Here is a 23,405-nt window from a genome sequence, read left to right as displayed (position 1 = left end):
CGTTTTCTACAGGTCATTGACCTATATGGAAGTTACATAGACACGTATGCTGTTATGACGATGGGGCTGCAGAAAAACCACCTGGAACTCGCCAAATTCACAGTATTACTTTGTTGAAATACGGCAACTGGGGCGCAAACAGTAGTTAACGACCAGGCTTGAGGGTCTAGTGAACGGGCTACGGACGTTTACTGGAACCTCAACCCCAAACAGGCCATTGATGTTCTTGTAGCTAGAGATTGCATGCATCAGATCTCTGGCCTGTAAATGCAAGCATGCATCAGATCTCTGGCCTGTAAATGCAAGCATGCATCAGATCTCTGGCCTGTAAATGCAAGCATGCATCAGATCTCTGGCCTGTAAATGCAAGCATGCATCAGATCTCTGGCCTGTAAATGCAAGCATGCATCAGATCTCTGGCCTGTAAATGCAAGCATGCATCAGATCTCTGGCCTGTAAATGCAAGCATGCATCAGATCTCTGGCCTGTAAATGCAAGCATGCATCAGATCTCTGGCCTGTAAATGCAAGCATGCATCAGATCTCTGGCCTGTAAATGCAAGCATGCATCAGATCTCTGGCCTGTAAATGCAAGCAAACATCAAACTTGTCCAAGTAATCCACCAATGTATGCAGAAAAAAATAAAAAGCACAATTTACCAAACTGTTTTCCTCTTTATTATATACATGTGATGTTCATTTTGACAAAAGACAAGAAAAACAAAATACATGTTGCACTGTTTTAGAAAATAGCACATTCCTCTCTATGATATTGCTGGCAGTTAATGTGCTTTTTTTTCAGTTAGATACAAATTATAATAATGCCAAATATTGGGTTTAGTCGCTATTTGGTCAAACATAATATATACATCTTGGTCACGATATATGAAAAGTTTATTTGATTTTCATCCAATTGCGACAGTAAACCATTGCGCATAATCACCACTATCCCAAAGACGCCAAAAATAATTACTCCTCGCAGTAACCTGCGGAGGGAATCTACAAATACTACTAGTAGGTGTGATTTCAATGATCGCTATATTATATTGTGATCAATTTTCGGTAGATGTAGATACATAAATGGATGAATTACACAATGGTTCGTGTTGTAATCGACCAAACGCAGTAAACCCAAGTTAAAGATGTCCCACTTTTGTCTTGGCTTTGCAACAGTGCCATTTCACAAGCAATAAAACTTAGATGTAAATAGCCGTTGAGATTTTGTTTTTTGGAACACTGTTTGACGGCCATTTTCATCTGATGTCTATTTCAGAAAACAAGTACCTGATATTCATCTTTCTCTCAATGGCAGTACAAGATAAAAGAAAGTATCAATCAGAATCTTGAGGGCACGCCACGACTTTTTCCAAATGAAAATGTGGGTGTGAATCTGTTAACATTTTTAGTTATTTCCTCAAATTCTGATACTAATTGTCAACCAAGCTGACAGAACTCTACATAGCTTTGTGAATTGTTACAAAATTTGACAATAGCGATGGAAAGAGTTAAGTGGTGATGGAACTGTTACAATGATCAGGTTTTACCATATGTATTATAGTACTATTGATACAAAGAGGTATTTTCAACCAAGTTTTGACACAACTTTGATTGAAATATTCACTATTTTTACAGAGCACAGCATGATTTCAGTGAAAAATAAAAAGCAAAATAATATCTACTTTCGATGCATACTTCTTAAGTTGGCAACAAACTGTTATAATAAAATGTCTCTGATTGAAAAGAAAATATTTGTAAAACTTTTTTGTTATACTCTTAGAGAATTTGTTTCTCTCTATTACAGATATACTCCATCAAAATTTGTATTTCGGTGAAAATTGGCAGTGTCGATAGTTTGATAGCTATGTATTGCATCGTTCTAACTCAATTGTAACGCATCGACTTGCCCGATTGTAAAGGTAAATCTCGCTGTGCTCTTTACAGAAAAACAAAAAATAGAAAAAAAATTGCAGGAAAAAAAATACAACTTTGAAAAGTGGCAGATTTGTCACGATTACACATCACCTTGTGTATAATATTGTATATTATTGGTTTAAATGCTAGACTATTTAAAGTTTCGGAAAACATGAACAATCTCATTTTTGCTTGTCTTGCATTTCCCGATCTTACAAAAAAAATGTAATTCTTTGTGAAAGTGATAGAATCGTTACAGATATTATTGGCACTGTAAACTTCTTGTAATAAAAAAAAAAATTTGTAGCAAGATTGAAACCTTCTCCCAGTGTCTATTTCGTGGCATGGATTAGAATTCCATTCTGTCTCTATGGCATGGGAGACTTTTCTCCCATTTGGCACCTACATGTATAAAACTGTACACTGATTTCTATGTCCAGTACTATCAGAAACACAAAATATGTACATAGCTAAGAACTTACAAATGTGAGCTACTGGCAGATGTGTATGATTTATTATTGATTTCTCGGCATAATTGGGGGTGGGTGCATTGCATATGTGAGCTTATGCACATACGTGCATTATCCAACGAGAGGTTCTCAGAATTGTAATATATTTGCATTGTCATCAGATTTCCTTTGATGCAAACATTTTACTCTGATGATATTTGGGGTAATTGATATATTTACCCACAAATGTGCTTTCTATAGCATTTCCTGCCACAATAGTATGTACAGGCAATTTTGATTTTATTCAATGTTGTTGCTAAAAAATTCAAAATATCGAATCAGAAATTCCTACACATGTGAGTTCTCCACCCCCAAAACCATGCCTGTCACAGTTATAATTCAAACACGACTATGTCTTTTTCAAAGAAATAGCCACAGACTAAAATGTGTGTTTGGTGCAAATTTACAAAATAACAAAAATGTTCATGTGAAATGCTTAGTCAGTATTCAGTCAAAGAAATTAGAAAATGTTGCCACAAAGTCACAGAAACAATGGGTTGCTTTCCAAAAGTCATTTTTTTTGTACTCCTATTATATTGATACATTAATTTCCTGAGCCCCATGCATCCTCAAGTATTCTGTAATTTCTTTCAAATAAAACAATTAGCTGAATTTGGAGTGATATGTTAATTAATTAATTAACCCTTTCAACGATTTAAGTCTTCCCGCCCAAATTTGGTGGGATATTTTTGTTACTTTTGGATTAAATTAATGTAATTCATATTGGCTACAGATGTTCATCACAATTTTTGAAAATAAAATCTGGGTAAGAAATGATGCTTAATTAATTCATATTATTAGAAAAATGACTGACTTTCAGAGACTTAAATAGCATAGCATGCCAACATTTTAAAGAATGTACAAAATTACCATCCAATACTGACAAATCAAACAGATCAGAGGGCAACTTAAGCGGGTCGCACAAATTCGTTCATTGGAAATTGGCAACTAACAGAAATATAAAGTTGTTTTTCTATGTGGTAAGAAATAACACCTTAGAACAAAAATATTTTGTTTTTGACTGTCAAATAACTAAATTCTCTAAACTTCTTGTGAGTAAAAAAACATTCACCTAAATTTATTTTATACATATTGTTTTACTATAAATTAAATTTCTTCTACATATTAAATAAAATAAATTGCAATAATTATTAATACCATTGGTGTTTTTTTCAAAAACATTAATCTCTTGCATCAGGGTCATGATTTCATCATTCATGAAATGGTCGTTTTACATTTATAATTTCAACCTACATCTAATTTTCTAAATGTCCTGTAATCAGTTCCATGATTAGAATCAATTTGTTTATTTTTTTATTGAAAAAATCCTCGTCCAACCTGACTTCACTTTGTGAGCAGTTGTCAAATTCTCGCTATACTAATCGCCTTTTCTCATTTCACCTCTTACTAGACACAGCCACGGGAAGGCATGTATCCGTTTTTGTCACATGGTGAATATTGCATCTTTTTTTTTTTTTATAATTACATACAACAGTTATAGCTGTACTAAAATAGAACCATTGTCTTCATCAGTTTTGTTGTCCCTCTATTAAAGGGATTGAATATTCCTAGGCAGACTAAAGCCGAATTAAGTCGACTGAAAATGTGCCGCTCGTCTGAGGCTAAATTGTATTAAGGTTGTTAGGTTGTTATGGAAACTGCATGGAGTCTACTTGCATCATATATATAAACAATGCGTGTTTTTTTTTTACCATAGTATTTCTACGAGACATGTGTATGTAAGTGTGAATGCAGTAATACTGTGGGGTAAGGAGATAAATGGCAGTTGTTTATAGAAAAAATATTCAAACTAAGACTTGATTTGTTTTTTGTTTTTTTTTACCCGCTCTGTAATCCTACGGCATGTGGTCACTATGTTGACCAGAAAACCATCAAGCTACTAGCACCACACCCTTGTAAAACTATTCGCGTCCCTCCCTACTCATTTTCATTTGAAGGACATTTTCATGATTTTAACTTACAAGATCCCTGAATAAACCCCAAGAATCAGACAACATGGCAGCATTATCCATAAATGGGCTCAACTGAAGAAAAAACAAACAAAAAAAAGAATACAGAATTGAAGCTCGTTTGAGCAAGTCCGGTTTATGTCCAGTCATCTTTAAGGAACATCCCAACTCACTGATTGTACACTCTTCAGCCCTTCAGAACATATCGATTGTAATACACAAATTGCACTCTGCCCTCGGTATCACGTATAACCTTCGATATTAAGACGTGGTGGCAGTAGAAATGGCAGAATGACTGTTGTTGTGTATTGGGCTGATTGATCTGATTGGTATGGAAGTGGTCTTAATGCCTGCTAAATTCAACAAGGCATCAGCACCTTCCACTATTCTCATCTCTTCCTCGGCAAAGTTAGCCCGCGGAACGCGTTTCTTGATCGGCAAGCTACTATCACAGACCAACTTGATTGGCTTCAATTCTTCATCAAAACCGTCATCATTAATGTAGCCACTGTCAAAATGTCTTAGTATCTTGCCGTCATGCTCCATCTCGGAATCCGTCTCATCTGTGAAATCACTGCCGTCGCTCTCAAGAGGATCTTCCTCGGAGGAAAAACTGCCATTCTCAGTCGGGACGCTGATAGAGCTAGTCATACTGTATGTATGGTCCTCATTGCAAGGTGGAGTGGACTGCTTGCTTCGCGCCTTCATCAAAGGTGTTGATGTCATTCTGTAAGATCAAGGCATACGACCCATGTAAGCAAACATATGATGGATGTGTTTTGCTCAGGAAAGGCAACACAGGCTTGGAAGTATTAACATTAATCATTATTCAAATAATCAGCTTAATGCTGTAAACTTGTACCCATTTATACTATAATTACATAATCATTATGCTAATTATTATAGACATTATCGCTAATGTACAAAGTAAACATTAGCGGCCAATACTGTTTCTGAGTAAAACAAGTCAATCCAAATGAAATTTGTACTATCGCGGACAGTGTTGTGTTTATCTTGGCTTTGTACAACAACCTCATCACACATACACTAGTGTTATTCTGCTGTTCACTTTAATCAGGAAATTTGCCAATTTTTGTCTGTTTTGTTTAGAGTTAACATCAAACCCGCAGCAAAATAAATCACTGCAAGAGTAAACTGAATTCACTGTTGTCATAGCAACAGTAATGACTTATTTCTTGACTTGAAGTCAAACGCTTTGCTTTCTTTATGTACCCTGCCTTTGTTGGCACACAATATGTCGTAGTAAAGTTAATTTCACATCTGTCATTGATCACCAAGAGCCCACAATAGTGTAGATAATACACACATTATCTTCCTGGCATTAAATACAAGAGACTTTTTTTTTGTTACTTCCTTCGTGAAACTTCGTAGTCTATTATGTTCATATTAGATGTATGTATCATTACCAGACTCTTTCATAATACATGCTTAGAGAATGTCGTTAACAATTCGGTTAAAGAAGAAATAAGATTCAAATTTGTATTAAACGTAACTTTATCAATGTGTCCCGTAATTCACAATTTAACTTTTCCGTTCAACTCTATTTTGTATTATTTCTTTAAGCACATGATTTTGCCACAGTTGTAAGTTACCGGTAGTCATAAATTGGTCGTCAACTGACGCTCAGCACTATTTCAAATAGTAGGTCTCTTCACGGGTGTGGCATTATTCCCTTTTTGATCTATAGAGGGCAGCCTAGCATAGCCACGCCGACGACAAGTTGCACTACTTGCGCGTGCGTCATCCTGAGGCATTTTAACATATGTTTTGGTTAAACAATTCATGTATATAATAAATTGTCACTCTTCAAAGAAAATTTCAAATAAAATAAGATGTTTGACAGAATAACATCAGTTTTTCTCACCTTGGTTTTCTTTTGTCTTGTACATTATTGTTAATAGACCACGGCCTGAGTTGTTGTCTGAATACTGATGTATTATTAGTAGTCGTCATTGTCCATTTTTGGAAGTCCTTGGATAGCTGGGAAGCAGATGACAAACTCGTTGTTTCTTGCTTCAAGCGTGCATCTTTAAGGAGAGAAAAAATAAGTTATTTTAGATTTTTAAAATAAAAAGTTCTTTAAAATTATACACCATATAGCGATAATCACTCCCCCTCTCCCCTGTCGCGCAATGGACATTATGTATGTAACCATAATGAGAGTGCAACATTTGTGGGTGATCACAGAAGCAATTCAAGAGTAATCACATTTCTTAAAGAGACACTTTCTTCTACATTTATTCTTTCGTGATTTCCTAATACACAGAATTTCTGGCATAAGCAATTTAGTCTTTCCTTTTTAATTTTTGATTTTCTGACAATATATACTGATTTTGCTACTTACGTTCAGCCGCACGTTGATCAGGGGGAGTCGTCAGGGTCATCATGGTTGCTGCTGCGTCAGCTTCTGTATCTATGTAACAAGGACGAAAATAAGGACTACTTAAAAGCTGCATAATAGTAACTTAATTGGTTTCATCTTTACAAAAACAAGCTCGTTGATTGGAACAAAAATGACATCAATTTCCAATTACATCTCCGTGCGTCTCATTTTAAAATGGGAATAAAAATGAAATTTGTGATATGATGACTATCATTTTCAAGACAATTAAAATATTAAATTAATGATACAGGTTTTCTCTAAAACAGTTATTTCTAAATAATGATTACAAATTCATGACATTCTTTTTTTTGCTAAAAAAAATTACATCATCTTGATTGATTCATTAGTCAAGAGGATAACATGAAGCAGACCCCATGCCGTGGGTGACTAGCGAGGAACAAAGAAAAAATCATTATATCTCGCAAATTGACAACTGAATAAATCAAATCTAATTTCATATCTCTTTAATCTGCATTATTAATAATGTAACTGGGATATATAAAATGTTGACAGCTTCAGGCAATTTTGTCACCAGTATCAACCCAGCTCAAATTTCTAATAAGCATTTGCAATTTGGTTCTTTATAAATGCCGAGGGCGGCAGTTTTGCCACTACACAATGAGTGGAAGAACAGATGACGGTGCAGCAAACACACAACAACCATGGCACCCAACCAATCCCACCACCACTAGTCTTCAATAAATATACAATGTAAACGTATATTTCTAGAGAGGGAGAGGGCACAGTCGGTTTGTTTTAATTTAAAATTATTTTCGTGATGATCGTGCAATTGATTGATAATTTGCAATTAATTACAGGAAATTGAGTGTATGAAGTTTGGAGGGGGACTATTATACTTTGTTCTGGGGGAGGGAAGGCTGCGCAAGAATTTACTAGTGAAAATCCATAGAAAATCTTAGATACATTTGGGGGTAGGGGGCTATAATTTGATGTGGATATTTTAGAAAGGTGTTGAGAAGGATTCAAGGCAGGTAACAGAGTAGCATGTAACACGTTACTCTTAGCAACCGTATCACTTGGGATTTCAATTTTTAATTAGCGAACAAGTAAAATGGTCATGAAATGAGCAATATTATTCCCCTCATCATTTGTGCATTTATTTAATCAAACTAGCCGCATTACGGCTTCACAACCCTAACAACAAATTGTGGGGTGAGTAATTATCTCATCTTTGTAAGGAATCAATGCTTTTTTTGATTCATGTCACCCAGACTAATCAATATTTTTCTTTCTTTTTTAAATATTTTGTAATAAATAGAAGCCAGTCAAAATAATTGCTTTCTCTTCTGGTTCTGTTTACTTATTCATTCTTATATCATTAACATTAAGGGTAAAAAGCAGACTACTCAGTTCAAAACCAAAATTTGTTATTTCACACAAGAATGGAACATAAAATTGCACCGGAAATAGGGAGAAACGAATTGTGACAAAATAGACCAAGTCCACAGGCTAAAGCAGAACCCTGTTAAACTTTGTCCAAAATGTGCGACAAATGAAAAACAAATTTCTCCATTTTTTTTTTCAACAAAACCTAATTCTGTATGCATGCGTTGTTTGTTGTGCATCGTTCGAATGGCTAAATGCAATTTCCAGCGAGCTGAAGGATGGACTTCTGGGAACAGCGATTTACATTAGTTACCATGACAACCAGACTAATGGGTAAGCCAAAGATTTTAGATTCAGATGTCCATGCAATAATGATGCATCTCTTCTTGTACAGAAATTTAATTCTTGCTTAAGTAAGTAAACTAATATGGTAATCTTCAAGCGTGCATCTCATTCAAGTCGGAAGACGATCAGGAAAAGCCATCTCTAATGAAAAAGCCCAATTTTTTGTGAACATCAAGACTTTATGAGGCATTTGAAATTTCAATTACGATAGGAATTGGGTATGAACTCAGCTGGGGTAAACTGCTGAGAATGGTAATTATACGCAATTTATTTCAATGATATTCAGACTAGAATTTTTAGGTAATGGCTTTCTATGGAGCAGACCTGCTTGTTTGTAAATTAACAAAAGGTAAAACCCTTGGTTAAGGTATTTACTCAATTGAGCAAATTATAAAGCAGGTAAATTCACCATAAAATTCAGATTTTTTTGTTTGTCAAAAACAAAGCAAACAAAAGTGCAAATAGAACAACTAACTTGGACCCACCATGTGTTCCTCTGGTCGCTTTCCCCCAAATTGCTGAACCTTTCAAAGGAGCTTTAAAAAAATATTTTTTAATTCCCTCTCTATACCTGACCTCCTCTGTGTGTTTGGATAGTATAAGTAATCACACAGTACCAAGTGATTTATGACTATTGCATTGCCACTAAGATGGAGGTAATGGGAGGGGGGGGGAGAAATTTTTACAGCTGAAATTCATTTCGGATTTCACCATAATTCTTTTTCAGTTTACAGCGATAGTTATAAATATTTCAGAGTATGGAGTGTGGGCATAAGTGTTTTAAAGCAAATTTGTTTAGGAATAGAGTGACAACACTCAACTAAACGTTCTGAAATCCAAACAGAAAACTATTTACAGGCAAGAAATTATTCATACTGATGAGAAATAAGCAGCACAGTTTTAGTAATTAATTATATCTGATTGGATACGCTGCTTGACTGGAGCATTTATCGATAATTGCAAAACAGAGTAATATCGGGCCTGAGGCTAAAAACACTAACTATAATAGGTAATCCGAGTAAGAAGAAACTTCCCTACACCGCGATAATGCAGCGTTTTAAATCTGTTTTCGTTTTACTTTAAAAAACAATATGCAATATCCATCAAGGACAGTTACATCGTGATTATTATACATTTCATAATCATTATCAGGTTTCAGGTTTTGAAGAAGGTGACAATTGAGTGACCCTGTGTAAACTATAGTGTGCCCCAGAACCTGTGTAAACTATAGTGTGCCCCAGAACCTGTGTAAACTATTATGAGCCCCGGACCCTGCGTTAACTATCGTGTGTTCCAGATAGAAAATCAGTTTGTTTGTCCTTTGCTCTTGTAATATAATGATAATCAATAATAAACTGCTTCAATTTTGTACAATATTTTCCGGGAAATACTACAAATAATTTCTGGGAAATACTGCAAAGTTATATAGCTTTATATGGTTAATTGAGAACATGCAGACAGCAAGTCACAGTAACTTTCACATCATTTTGTACTTGTATCCCAATTTACCAAATTCCGAAAATTTTGACCGATTTTAAAAAATTTACAGTATATCGCCACCAACCCCACTTGGTGAAATATGTCGTCAACTATGATTGATCTAGTTGATAAAGCAGGGAAGTGCATTTTCTAGAATGACATGGAGCCTGACATTATCTACGTGTAGGGGAGGGGGCAGAGGGCAGTATTCAAATGATACCCCTCTATTGTGGATTTAATGACAGAATCCAGAGTTCAAACCGTCTTTATAATTAGAGTAACAACACGATACACTCATCCCTGAGAACTGGTCACTGGTTATCATCTATGATGGATTATAACAATCTATTTATACTACACTGTTAATTCCTGTCATAAAAAAACAACACATTAGCACAGATGTGCCAAGGACCTCCTCCTACTTCTCCTTCATACTATGGACCTAATGCAAATGTGTTATTTTTACACCAGAGATGCATAAACACAGTGGAATTATTCCATCACATGCTGATCAACATACTAAACATTTTTTGTGTATTTTTCTACGATTTATGTCAATTTTTAGAACAAATGAACATAATTTACTCCATATTCTAGAGATTTTGATGAATTTGTTTTTCAGAAAAAATTCAGAAATTATGCATGTTTTATTTCCAGCTTATGTTAGAATGGCATTTTTTGATCACAGGTGGTAGCTTGCAAGGCTGAAGTTTTAAGGTGTAAAACCCTCAAAATGCACTCAAATCACCTTGACTGAAGAGCAGTTTAAATCACAAGCAACTCTGTTTCTAACACTGAACATACATCTGTATCTTATGTGTGTGCTATGTATGGGCCAAAATCTCAAAACAGTACTTGTACCAACTGAAACCAACAGAGTTGTCATCAGACGACCTTAAACTGGGACACAAAACCTCTGCTAGATCAGATAGTATTGTACTCTGGCACAAATGTAATCAAAGCATTGGATCAGTGAACACAATACAGCAGTCTTGGTCTCTATAAGGATTAGTGCCTCATAAAACACTGTACATATGACCAACTACTGATATTACAAAATGCATACATGCAAGGCTGATGTCATAAAACCTAGGTAAATGAGATGGAAGGGGCAAACACATTAGAGCAGAGTGTACATGTATACAACTGTTAATGTGTTGAACTGGATTGATTTCCTATAGCTGTGTAACAGGACAACATCCAAACTTATGTTGACGGTAGCATAGTCACTTAACGATCCGCCTATAAGTCAGACAATACTTACACAGAACACATAAAGAAACTTATTTGATGTCTATTAGTCGTCTGCGATTTCCGACATTTAGTCATATAAATCTCTAATTTGCGACTATTACTGGGAAAATGGGTAGTACCACATTCAATAAGGTTAAAGAAAAAAGAATGAATGTCAAAAGGAGTTAATACACATGTCAATACAGTGTATTTATATCGTGGTCGTGTGCACTGCAGACCCCTTTCAGAGAGCGAAGGAAGCATCTTCACAAGTGACACGACAAGATGAACTCACTTTGGGAGGCAGGGGGACTTATAGATAAATATATATACATTACATCACGCAATTTGCCAGCTGTGCAAAAAAGAGAATAAACTGAATGTCGCAGGTTTACAGGTCAATTAAAAGGAAATTGATTGGCAGATATGAAAATGCACAAATTGGCAGTTTAAAGCATTGTGAGTGTAGAATTTAATACATACCATCTATTGATCGATGGTTCCCCTGGTGCAATCTCTGGTTGTTCTGTTGTAGAATATGTTGAAATATTGGCAAATGAGCTACATCATCAGGAAAAGAAAAAGAGAAGAAGAAAAAATCATTAAAATCAGTCAAATCAAATGAAGATGAATCGTGTATTCCTACAATAATTTGCCATGAACTATGTTCTTGCGTGATTGTTATGAAGCTGTACAAGTGAATGGGGGGTGGCAGTTTGTGGAGGGGGCGAGATGTACATTGCAATACTGGATATCGACCAAATGAGATCATTACAGTAAATTAAGTCTAATAAACATATGATCTTCCATCAAGGCTGAAAGAAAATCCGCTGGTTTTGACAGGTCAATTCTAAGTATTAGAATGCAGAAATCATTATCCGCTGAAGCTTTGTCTATTATAGGGGATTAGAGCGTACAAAGGAACTTCAAACTGACTAATACTGCTCTCTTCACTAAAACATTATTAGAGCACAACTGAAGGAGCATAAAGTTTGCTCGCTTTCAAGTTCAGTGTGTGAGCAGCTAAAAGGAGACAAACACAATATTTAAACAAGGTAGCAAAATAAAACGAGAGTCAAGATGCATAGTGTTGCCCGAGTGATCTCAACAAACATGTAATCTCAATTGAATCTGTTATTTTCCTTGTCTAAAGAGAAAAAGTCTATTATTTCACAAATCAAATATTGTATGAAACCGTACACCACAAAAGATTTACACACATTTATATGATAAAAATTTTGAAATAAATTGCAGAATTTGACACAAATGCAATATTTAGAAGGCGATTCACGATCAACTAAGAAAGTAAAGTGTCAACCGTAGTAAAGGTCTATTCACTTTGCAGTGACAGCAGCAACAACAACAACAACAACAACAAAATATTGCTACAAGATACCATACACATCAGATACATTTCTGTCAGAAGATAGACTTTCAACCATCCTATTGAAACCAATATTTAATACCACAGGGCACACAGATCACTTCGGCTTGTCATACACATAAGCCCATGAACATAGAAATTACATTACTTCTATCTAGTATGACATGATATAGGCAGTCCAAAAATCATTTTCTTTATTATATTAATAATTCATTATTGTTTCATGGTTTGGAAAAATCGGTTTAGAAGAGTCCTGTTCCTGCCAAGTTGTTTTCAAACCTTTAATAAATCCCAGCATGAGTGTATACTAATCAGACACTTTAATTTTATTAACATCGAATGATTAATACCATGCATTGACAATCGTACAACTGAACCAGCTAAGATTGCCGTGAACAGAACCAATTCAGCAATCACAAAATTGATTTCAGAAAAAAAATTGTCACATAATATGAAATATTTAGTGGCGGAGAAAAGCTTGTGAACTGACCCAACAAAAAACATGGCAATCTGCCAATACTGCAATCTACAACAATCCGTACTGCAAGCAGCAGCATTTCATTTTGAAAAAAATAAAAATGTCAAATTTGGACATTTGACGTGTGTAAAACAGTGACAGCTTGACAGCCTGATAGAAGGATCGGTGGCCGAATACAACAGATGCCCAGTCGGCTACAGTCTTCATTTAATTGACTGCATTGATCATGTAACAGTATACGTACATGTTGGCATGGCAACATGACGCTATCATCTTATTGAGGTCATCTGCATCACCAGATCGGTTTTCTACGTTAGCATTCATCCAACTGTGCATTTCAACTGCATCACCAGTTCTGTTTTATCCGACTACGCATTTGCCAAAAATCAGCAGACATTTCTTTTTTTACAGTTTATGTAATATTTAATTGTTCATTTTCAATTAATTTTTTTTTTATTTCTATGATAAATATGTTCAGTACATGTGGCAGTGTTTAATAAATTTGAGGTATGATTCATCTTCAAGCTTACAAATCATCAGAAGTTTGAGAAAAGATAGGGGGGTGTGCTAGTAATTGTAAAAGCCAGCCAAAAATGCAAACAATTCATTCATTCAACTCTCCACAGCTTAAATGCCTAAAAATAACTGTTCAATATAATTAGACAAAGTGGAGAATCATAATTTCTACTGGTATTCTGTTCAGGGTAGCTCACTGGTAGATGGGGAGACAGCATCAAAATGAGTTAGCTAAACGCCACCCCACCCAACATTAGATTCTGATTGACCAATAATTTTTGCTGAAAGTAACATGAAAAATTAGTCTGTACAGTAACAGTAATATGAATGTTTTGTAATATTTCTAATACATCATTGTATTTGTGGTCACATGTAAGAGTCTCCATATAACAGTCTAGGAATGAAAGTAAAAGCAATCACCATTTTCCTCTTATGTCACCACCATTTAAAAATTTTGAGAGTGAAAGTTTTGAAGGTGAAATTAACCAAGCTATAGAAGTCTCTGCAGATTTACACATCATTGTTTGGTTCATCATCTAAACCAGAGGCCCACTACGTGTACAATTGAAAAGATGGCCGCGCAGATTATTTGTGGCTATCGCCATGGCAACCATCCATAGAAGAGCTCGTAGTGCAATTGCTATTCGTGTGTATTGGCGGAATTAAAGCACAATGACAAAGTGTTCGATAATAGCAATAACTGCTTCCAATAACGGTGTTGGTTTTTATGATTAATTTATCAAATACAGGCTTTCCACTCACGCTGTTATGGGAAATCAATGAAATCTGTATGCCACACCCTGCAAGGGACATGTAAATACTACTCTGCCCCACTACACTAAAAACTTGCAAAATATACAACTGTCTAATACATGCTTGAATATGGGTGATTGTACCAAGCACAAGGTGATATACACCCTTTCGGGGATATCACAAAATGTTATACCCCACAATGTGGCATATACATGAACGCAATAAATGATTTACAAAAAAAACCTCAATTTACCCCGCAATTTTACAATAAACTAACACTGAGAAGTGCACTTAAAACTAAAATTGAATTTACTATATACTGAATTATTAAAATATGATGTATTTTGTTCATATACACACTTCTATGTAAAAGTACACTACTAATAGAACAAATATGGTACAGACAAATTCAGGCTGTAGCGTTAACACTGCTCTGTCTGTGCTAAGTGCTGATACGGTATGTTATCACCTTTTGTGTCAAATAGTCAATCAAACCTTTAGTTGAGGGATTTTGAATCGCAGGAAGTGATTTAGTACTATATATCCTTCATTCAGCATGTCTACAATTTGCCTACATACTCAAACTTATTGTGAGCGTGGACCTTGCATTCTTCCATTACATAGATACAGACACTCAGTTGGAAATGAGACCGGTCTAATTCCACTAATTGCTGCAGATTCAATTTTATCAGTGAGGCTGCCGCAAGATCTCAACATCCGATCTTTGGCCTGAGATGAGAGAGAGGCCTCGTTTCAATAAAGATGAAATCTATTAATTTGAACGGAACGTGCAAACAAGAAAAGAAACAAACACGGGTGCAGTGTTTAAAATAAGTTCACTCACTAGGTATTGCATATACAACTAAAATTACCGCTCAACTCGATACGATCAATAAATTTCCATGTTGTTTACTAGGTTTATTACAGAACATGAACGATGCCCGGGAGCTGTATTAAGCGGTCTGTACAACACGAATTGATAAAGGTACGCATTATTTAAAATCATCTTACAATGGTTCACTGATTTAGGTCAATTGATTATCCCTGCACTGGTGTCCTTGAGTTAAAGACAGATATCAGTGCCCAGACACTCTACCTGATTGTGTTTTCTGCAGCACTGAAGAAACTTACAACAACAAATCATCTAATCTATACATTTTCAGGATCACCCTAGACAATTTATCATGCAATATAATTGTACAACACAAAAGTATTATCAAATGTTGATCTTTCTTTAGGTGGGTATCTTAAACTTGGCAGGTACAGTGTTTACATTTAAATTTTGATTTAGTTGCAGACACACACGTTTTGCTTTATTATTATTTATGATAAAAATTGGAATAAGTACAACATTGGTGACTACAGACTACTGTATCCATGAATGGATGGCTGCAGCAATGACAAAAGACAGTATGAAGTGGGAAACCTACTCAGATTGTTTTCCAAATCACTACATGTGGTATGCCGACACAGACATTGGAAGTAATAACAAATTTAATGGCTGAATTACTACCAGTAGTAGTTGTTAGTATCAAACTTGGTGTTTGTTTTACAACCATTCTCTTGTCCTTGAAGAAATTCAGTGTCAGTCGAGCACACAGGCCTGCTTCACGAATCTATCTCGGCTCAGAGCTTTCTAACCGAATTTGCATTCTCCACACGACCTCACACCAAAAAGCATGAATATAAACGATCTAGTGGAGGCAATAGGTTGACACAGACGTGGTTTAGGGGATCTTTAACATTTCCAACTACTCAAAATAAACCTATTCTGCTCTAGCAGCTCCTGTGGGAGAAATCCACCAAGATGGATGTGCTCAGTGTGATTAGTTGTCATGGCAACCACTCTCACTCACAAGTGCTCTCCTGGCAAAAAAAGAAAAAAAGAAGGCATGCCACACCCTGAACAATGTGAGATAAAGATCTCTCCCATCTGCATATTTCTAAGCAATAATAAACCTGGAATAAAGACTAAACCCCAAAATATTGAAAAAAAGGTATTTGTCATTCGGAGCAAAAGTGTCACCACCAGCTGTGACAGTCAGTATTTACTAACGATTCAAAGGCAGGAAAGAAAAACAATTTGTCATTTTGTCTCCAAAGCACTTTTTTTTTTTAAAATGTGTCTGTTATTAAACATGCTGTTCCTGCCAAATCCCTCCTCCCTACCTCATGCTAATATTCACGTGTCTCACAAAATTAAAACAATAGATTTTGAATTCAAGAGAGTTTTTCAGGAAGGTTCAAACTTACCTGCAGACGATGAAAACAAGCCTTGAGTATTTGAAATACTGAAAATAAAATAAAAGTGATGCATTAATTTTATATATATATATATAAATAAATATAAATAAATAACACACATATGTTCTCTCCAGAAATATTTAAAACCACTGTGGCAGTAAAAAAAATTTTGCATAATTATTCCCAACAGAAATTGTTCTCATTCAATTCTACAATGAACAAAATCAAAACTGTTATTGTCTCAATACACACAAGTTTCGGCAACTTATCTATTTGTTTTTAAAAAGACAGCAATGGTACAGTGGAAATGTCGCTGTTGCAGTCAGGATATAACTGTGGTAGACCAGTGTGGCGGTAAAACAAAGCACAGTGGCGGTACCACCATGCTGTCTGTATTCTGGGGAGAACACCGGGTAATAGAAATCGACAAGGCATTAGATGTACAACTAGCAAACACCATTGTGTGGAAAAAGTTCAGGCCGATGGCAAGGACAAGCGGATATGCCACTATAAAGGGTAATAACAGCAAGGAAAGTAGTTGCTATTGTCCATGTTTAAGAAGTGGAACAGTATTCTGAGTAAACAAGTGGTTAACCACTTCTCAATATGCTCAATGAACTTGAAATGAAAACCAATGATTTTTTTTTGTAAGCAGGGCGAGAAATTGATACCATGGAAAGTGTAGATATCCAAGAAGAAATACAGTCAAATTAAAAACAAACTGTGGTGTTTGTCAACAACATTAGTATAATTCAAAAAACAAGGTTATACATTTCATCCAAGTGCAAGGTTATGGTGATCGCAGCTATTTGTTTTTTTCTAAAACTCCTGAATTTCTAAAGCAGCCAATGTTGTAGAAATCTGTTTATATTCATTTTATCCTGCTTTTGAGGTCCTTTAAAACGATTCAATATCATGTACTCACATTTTGATGGCCTGCATAATGCATAAATAATAAAAGGTGAAAACATCACGATTTGCCGCATCTATGATGAATACACAATGGCCAAGGACTATTTCCGGAGATACTAATACTCTTTATTCTATATGTGCATACTTCATAGACAAGTATTTTTCAAAAGAAACTGAAGAAGTGGGGGAGGGGGTGCTGAGTTTGTTTACCAATCAAGTGTAGTGTAATGATCGACTGAATTAACAACACTTGTATGCACTGGTTTTTCAAGTCTTTAAAGCTTCAAAGGCTACAACAATGAATGCGAGAAATTCCAACGCAATTTCCAGAAACGTTTCCGCTCCCACTCAAATTTAAATGGTCAATATAAAAACTGATAACATCCTTGACAACAACGATGACCATCATAATTATGGAGGCATCTGGGGACATTCCATAATGGTTTTCAAACTGACACGTCAATCATCATCATCACTATGGCAACCTAAAGTAAACAAATCCCTGACAGATGGTACCAGGTAGAACATTGATCGTTGGATTGTCAAAATATACAGTCAGCTTTTATAATTTTGATTTGAATTTAATCATTGCGAGTCAAAAAAAACACAATGATCCAGGGTATCGATCCCATCTCTATCTAATTGCCACTTCTTTAGATTATCATTGTCCATTTAACTTGCTTATAATAAATACATGTTTTAGTCATTTTTAGACATAAAAGAGATTAATAATTAAAATTACAGTTCCAGAAGGAGAAAATTGGTTCAGCATCACAGCACCATAGTAACAATATAATATTCAAATTACGCGACACGAGTATTGTCTAGTCCTCCTCACTATCGCCATTTTAGTTTTATAGGTTAGTTTTTAACTATTACAATTGTCATAAAATTGTGCACTCTAATTTAGAAAAAAAAATTAAATTCAAAACAATACTCAAAAAATATCCTGTGGTTTATATAGTTGCACAATGCATGTTACGCATGTTGATCGTTTCACTTTAAAGACAAGGACAAAAAGAGTTAAGCCATCCAGGGGAAAATCAATTAGTAAAGGGAGGGGGAAATTGAATATGTTAACCCTAAATGTCACTGACAGGTGTTAAGAACATGCGATTCCGGATCATTTCATTAGCGATCTAGCATTCCGTTTGCCCGTTTCAGTTCCTAATGCCAACTGTCATAACTACGAACACTCAGCCTCTTGATGCATGATATAATTTTACACAGTCCTAACAAGGGATTTGCTGTTGCACCTGTTCGTAACTTCACCAGCCGGACAAATTGACTTTGTTATGAACAAGTTTGTCCATCAAAAGTTCACGCTGAATTCTATCCCTGTTTACACAGATCTACACTGGGGTGTGTTTGAGATGAATGATGGCTTGTAGTCACTCAACAACAAAATCTGATATTTTATTTAATGAGATATTCATATACTACATGGAATGTTAATACATTTGAGGAATGTCCAAAGTAATTGTAAACAGGTAAACAGGAAAACTAGTCCCCCGTTTCTCTATGATCATACCAAAACAGGATTTAACAAGGTGGGCAGTCCCCCCCCCCCACCACCAAATACTCCTACAGCTGTAACCTGATCTCAGTTCAAACACAAAGCTATAGCGCCGAGACTTTCATCTGCCTTTCATTTTGAAGTCAAATTTAATAAGTAAACTAAGTACCTTAGCTGTAGTCATAGAGAAGTAGACACAGATATACATATAATCCCAGTCTCTCTGTACACATTCCGGGCATCAGTCATCCTAATAACGTCTCAAATTACCAAAGTGTAATGGATTTTACCTGTGTATGTGTTTTGGCTTTTCGCTTTTTAATTCAAATTTCACTTCATTTGCATTCTGAAGTGCAAATGCCGATGCCTTCTTACAACACATTATACTTGCAAATTTTTCTTTTTAGTGGCAATTTTTAACCAGCTTTCAAAAACAAAAAATATCATTAATTTTATTATTATTATTATTTTTTATGTCATGATAATTTATAATAATAGCATTCTACAATAACACCATTCATGATTGGGTGGGGTCAATGAGGAAAATTATTGTTTACACACAGGAGACAGGATGGACTAGAAGGAGATAAAAATAAGCGGATAAAGAATTCATAAATTAATGATCATGATGACAGTCTGTGTAAAGCTATCTAGCCTAGTCAGTAATTATCGTATGTCATTATGTCTACTACCTGCAAAACATTATTTATTTACCTTTTAAGATGCATTTAACATTCTTGGCAATGATTGCACCACCTTCCTTCCAAAACACATAAAAAATTTTAACGAGGCGTTGAATTTGTTTTTCATTTAACAAAAAGCACAAAGATGCATTTTTTTTTCTATCAATTTTTTTTTTTTTTTGGTTGTTCTCAGTTTGATCTTTGGCTGTCAAATCCAGTCAATATACCGTACCTGACTAGCATTATTCAGTATGCATGGACTGGCATCTTTAAATTGAACAAAGCAAAGCGATGTCAATTCAAGTTTTCAATCAAACAGACACGGCTAATCAATTTTTACAAGCGGGAAGTGCGGCTGTATAAACCCCGAACATGGCCTTACGTTGGCATTTGTTTCCCTTCCCGCTTGTTTCTCCCTGCAGCTGTTAAAAGACCCAGCCATGCCGCCGCTGGGAGTATCAGCCCTGCACAATAAAGTGACACACTAGGAAAGGAACGAGTGATTAATAGACAAGTAGTTATGTCTATTCTGTTCATGGAGTAATTTCCTCCAATCATCCTGTCATATTTCATGCCTCCTCGCGATTACAATAAAATAATTTCTCATGCACCAATCAGACTGGATAATTAGTTGAAACGTTCATATTATGCTCTCCAAAACCGACTGACAAAAGCAGCGTTAAAAATCTATTTTAGTAGTTGAATTAATAAATACTTTATAATGTGAACAAGTCCCAGTATAGGCTGACCTGTCAAACCGGTATAGTGTATGATTGCATGCGTTTAAACACAGCAGTGGTCGGTGTAAAAGCTGCTTATACAAGTTTGAATTTAGCTACAGTTTTTACTACTACGATGGCATTGAATACTAATGATTTACTCCTAGTCAGTAAGTCTATCAGTCTAAAAGTCCTCTGAGATGAACTCATCTTTTTGTGTAAAACTCTTGGGTAATGAATGGCAAAGAATTCACTTATTACCAAGCTGACTGCTTAATCAGTAGCATTCATGCTCAACTGCTCCAAATTGACTTTTACTCCTGTATGATGCGCAATTTAGGCCTTTATCAATGTCACAATATACAGTCTGAAAACAAGAAACTCCCCAAGTGCAATATTAATTTCAATCCAGATAAAAGGGATGAAGAGAAAACTTAAAAAAGCCAAAAAATTAAAATTCATCAGACAAACAATACTCAAACGTTACTATAATGGACTGTTGAATTGAACTCAACTGCCCTCACTATTTTACGGTGAAAGACTAACTGAACTTGCAAAAACACCAGAATGAAGCCAAGCTATGAAGCTAATAGCGGCTTATTTCGGGGTAGAGCGCAAGTTGTTACCTTGGCACATATAATGATTATCTGAAAGTCAATTACAAGGAAATAAGGAAATGAAGAAGACGAGTACGCACACATCAAGTGAAACTACGTAATTTCTGTTCAGAGTATACATCAAACAACAAAATACATGTATATTGCTTTTATCGCAAATTAGCAGTGAAACACCAGTTTAATCAATCATAAATTACTGCATAAAACGTTAATAATGAACAAAAATAAAAGAGTTTGGTCCACAAGTTTATTTGATCAACACAGGTGTGTATTGAAAGACTAAAATAACAGTGCTTCATGATTCAACATTTCCTCGCTTAGTTAACATTGCCAGTATTGCTGATCAGAATCGGTTTGATTGATGTGCGACTCTTGTGGAAACGTGAATGACGCAAACTCAATGTATGTTTTGGGTAGGTACCAATGAATGGAGGCGATGCGATGCGATTCACTCATTAGGGAATGCGATATAAAAGACCTAAAGTTACATCCCCAGAGTCTTTGAAATACGGTAAGAACAGCGTTATCGTATTTACTCAAACGGAAATCACCACGTTCAAAGAAATTAATCTTTCACATATTACTGAAGAAAATGATACTTCAACACCATTATAGTCATACATAGTCATATTCAATTTTAGTTTTGTTAGATTTGTGCAGAAGAATTTATTTTTTGTTTTACTAGCCATAACAGTTTTAATTTCTGTGTCCCCTGAAAATAACTACAGACATCATACACAAAAACATTTTTTAAGAGGAAATTCATGTGAATTTGTGAATAACAATTGATATATTGTAATAACAGACAGCAATGCAACTGTATAGTATGTTAATGTTACATTTTTTAAAAACAAAAAAATACCAGGTCAGGAATACTTGTGTTCACAGAGGTCAATGAATAAATTTTTTCAATATGGCTGCTTCAATTTCCATGGTTACTAACATGCCTCTCATTGGCTGCCTGTTATCTGAGTGATAAATTTGTGAGATAAAGCGGCTTACCTTGATATGGTTGAAAGTGGTGTGCTATGCGGAGACTGGGGTGGAGTTGTAAAAATGTGGTGGTATGGATGATAGGGGGTCTTCTTTAACGCTTGTAGGAGATTCGGCCGATACTCTGGATCAATACACCACAGGGACCCTTTACCAATTGTCTGTGAAAGAACAACGAATAAATATGCAAGTTAATTACATGATCACAATTGTTGTATCTTTGTTTTTCACTTTGCAAATCATGTGATATCAGACACTGCGTGTTCAAACAGCTGTGATAAGAGGTACTTGTAGCAGTCCGGACTTTGGCGACCACATAAATATAAATCATTCCAAACAAGAACGAACACATCCAGCAGTTCATTTTGAGTTTATTTTACCTCTCAATTAAACAAGTTATCAATGTTGTATAAAGTTGACAGTTGTTAGACTCAACTTTGCACAATAATGATAAAGCAATGTTTTTCCAGGAATTCGTGTATTAAATAACGACTTAGTAATTTATTTTTAAAAAGCAATAAATCATGTAGGATAGTCTGATATTGGTATTCATTAGAAAAAGGTGAAACACCGGGTCATTCCTGGTTACTATTCAAACAGATGAAACATACCAAAATTATAATTTTTTCTTTAAATAGTGAATCATTTCACTTTCTCATTCCATACACAGGATAATATAAATTTGAAATTTAAATGCAGAGAATAAAAGTCAAATCAAGTAAAAAATTAGGATTCGGCAATACTCAACATCGTAGTGCCAGTTTTTGTTGTTTTTTCATTAACTTAGTAACAATAGCCCTATTGTGCAATTTTAAGTATAGCTGTACTGGAATCAAGTGACCTCATCTGAACTCTGAACATCATCTAAGCTGGCAGACTTACTGGCAGGCAGTCCTTGGCCACTCTGGACTGCCAAAATCTTTTAAATAGTAATCAAAAAACACTTATAAGTGAACACCAGCATTGATTTTTTTTATCACAGCTGTAAGTTTTAATTCCTTTAATCTGATAAAATGAGAGATTCATGACTGTAACCCCACTACCATTTATAAAAAAAAACAAAAAAAAAAAAAACTTGCATGTATCTGAGGAGTGTAATTAACCCAAATGTATCGCTATAATCTGAATGACTCTATGTCAATTTTGCCACTCATCATTCATTGACATTATTCAGCATTGCTCACCTAAGTAGATTAGGCTAGATATCATCAAGCCTGCTTTGCTGCCCACATGAAGCGACTTAGTAAAACAACAAGAGAAAACCACCTCGAATAGCCCTAAACTACTGCAGGACAATCGACAAGACACAGATCTTGACCAGTAAAAAATAGCACTGTTTTCAGCACAAAGTCAGTTCAATCCCTGAGGAATGAGGGGTCCGAATTTAACGGTT

At 35.3% G+C, this 23,405-nt stretch overlaps 1 protein-coding gene across 3 annotated transcripts in view; it reads right to left on the bottom strand.

The window, feature by feature from the left end:
• Positions 1 to 654: 654 nt before the first annotated feature.
• LOC100328991 (fork-head box N2/3 transcription factor) overlaps positions 655 to 23,405 on the bottom strand; it is a 47,633-nt gene continuing 24,882 nt past the window's right edge. For all 3 annotated transcript variants that reach the window (XM_085494823.1, XM_006822089.3, XM_085494829.1), the window contains 6 exons: positions 22,022 to 22,173; positions 16,582 to 16,619; positions 11,681 to 11,758; positions 6,755 to 6,823; positions 6,275 to 6,437; positions 655 to 5,116 (listed from right to left, as the gene is read on the bottom strand). In XM_085494823.1, coding sequence (XP_085350949.1) covers positions 4,651 to 5,116; positions 6,275 to 6,437; positions 6,755 to 6,823; positions 11,681 to 11,758; positions 16,582 to 16,619; positions 22,022 to 22,173 — 966 coding nt within the window. In that variant the 3' untranslated portion in view covers positions 655 to 4,650. The remainder of the gene's footprint in view (positions 5,117 to 6,274; positions 6,438 to 6,754; positions 6,824 to 11,680; positions 11,759 to 16,581; positions 16,620 to 22,021; positions 22,174 to 23,405) is intronic.

Source organism: Saccoglossus kowalevskii, chromosome 2 (assembly GCF_978046115.1).
Source record: "Saccoglossus kowalevskii chromosome 2, keSacKowa6.1, whole genome shotgun sequence".
Lineage (NCBI taxonomy): Eukaryota > Metazoa > Hemichordata > Enteropneusta > Harrimaniidae > Saccoglossus > Saccoglossus kowalevskii.
The sequence above is the reverse complement of the archived record's forward strand: the minus strand, read 5'-3'. Positions and strand labels throughout refer to the sequence as shown.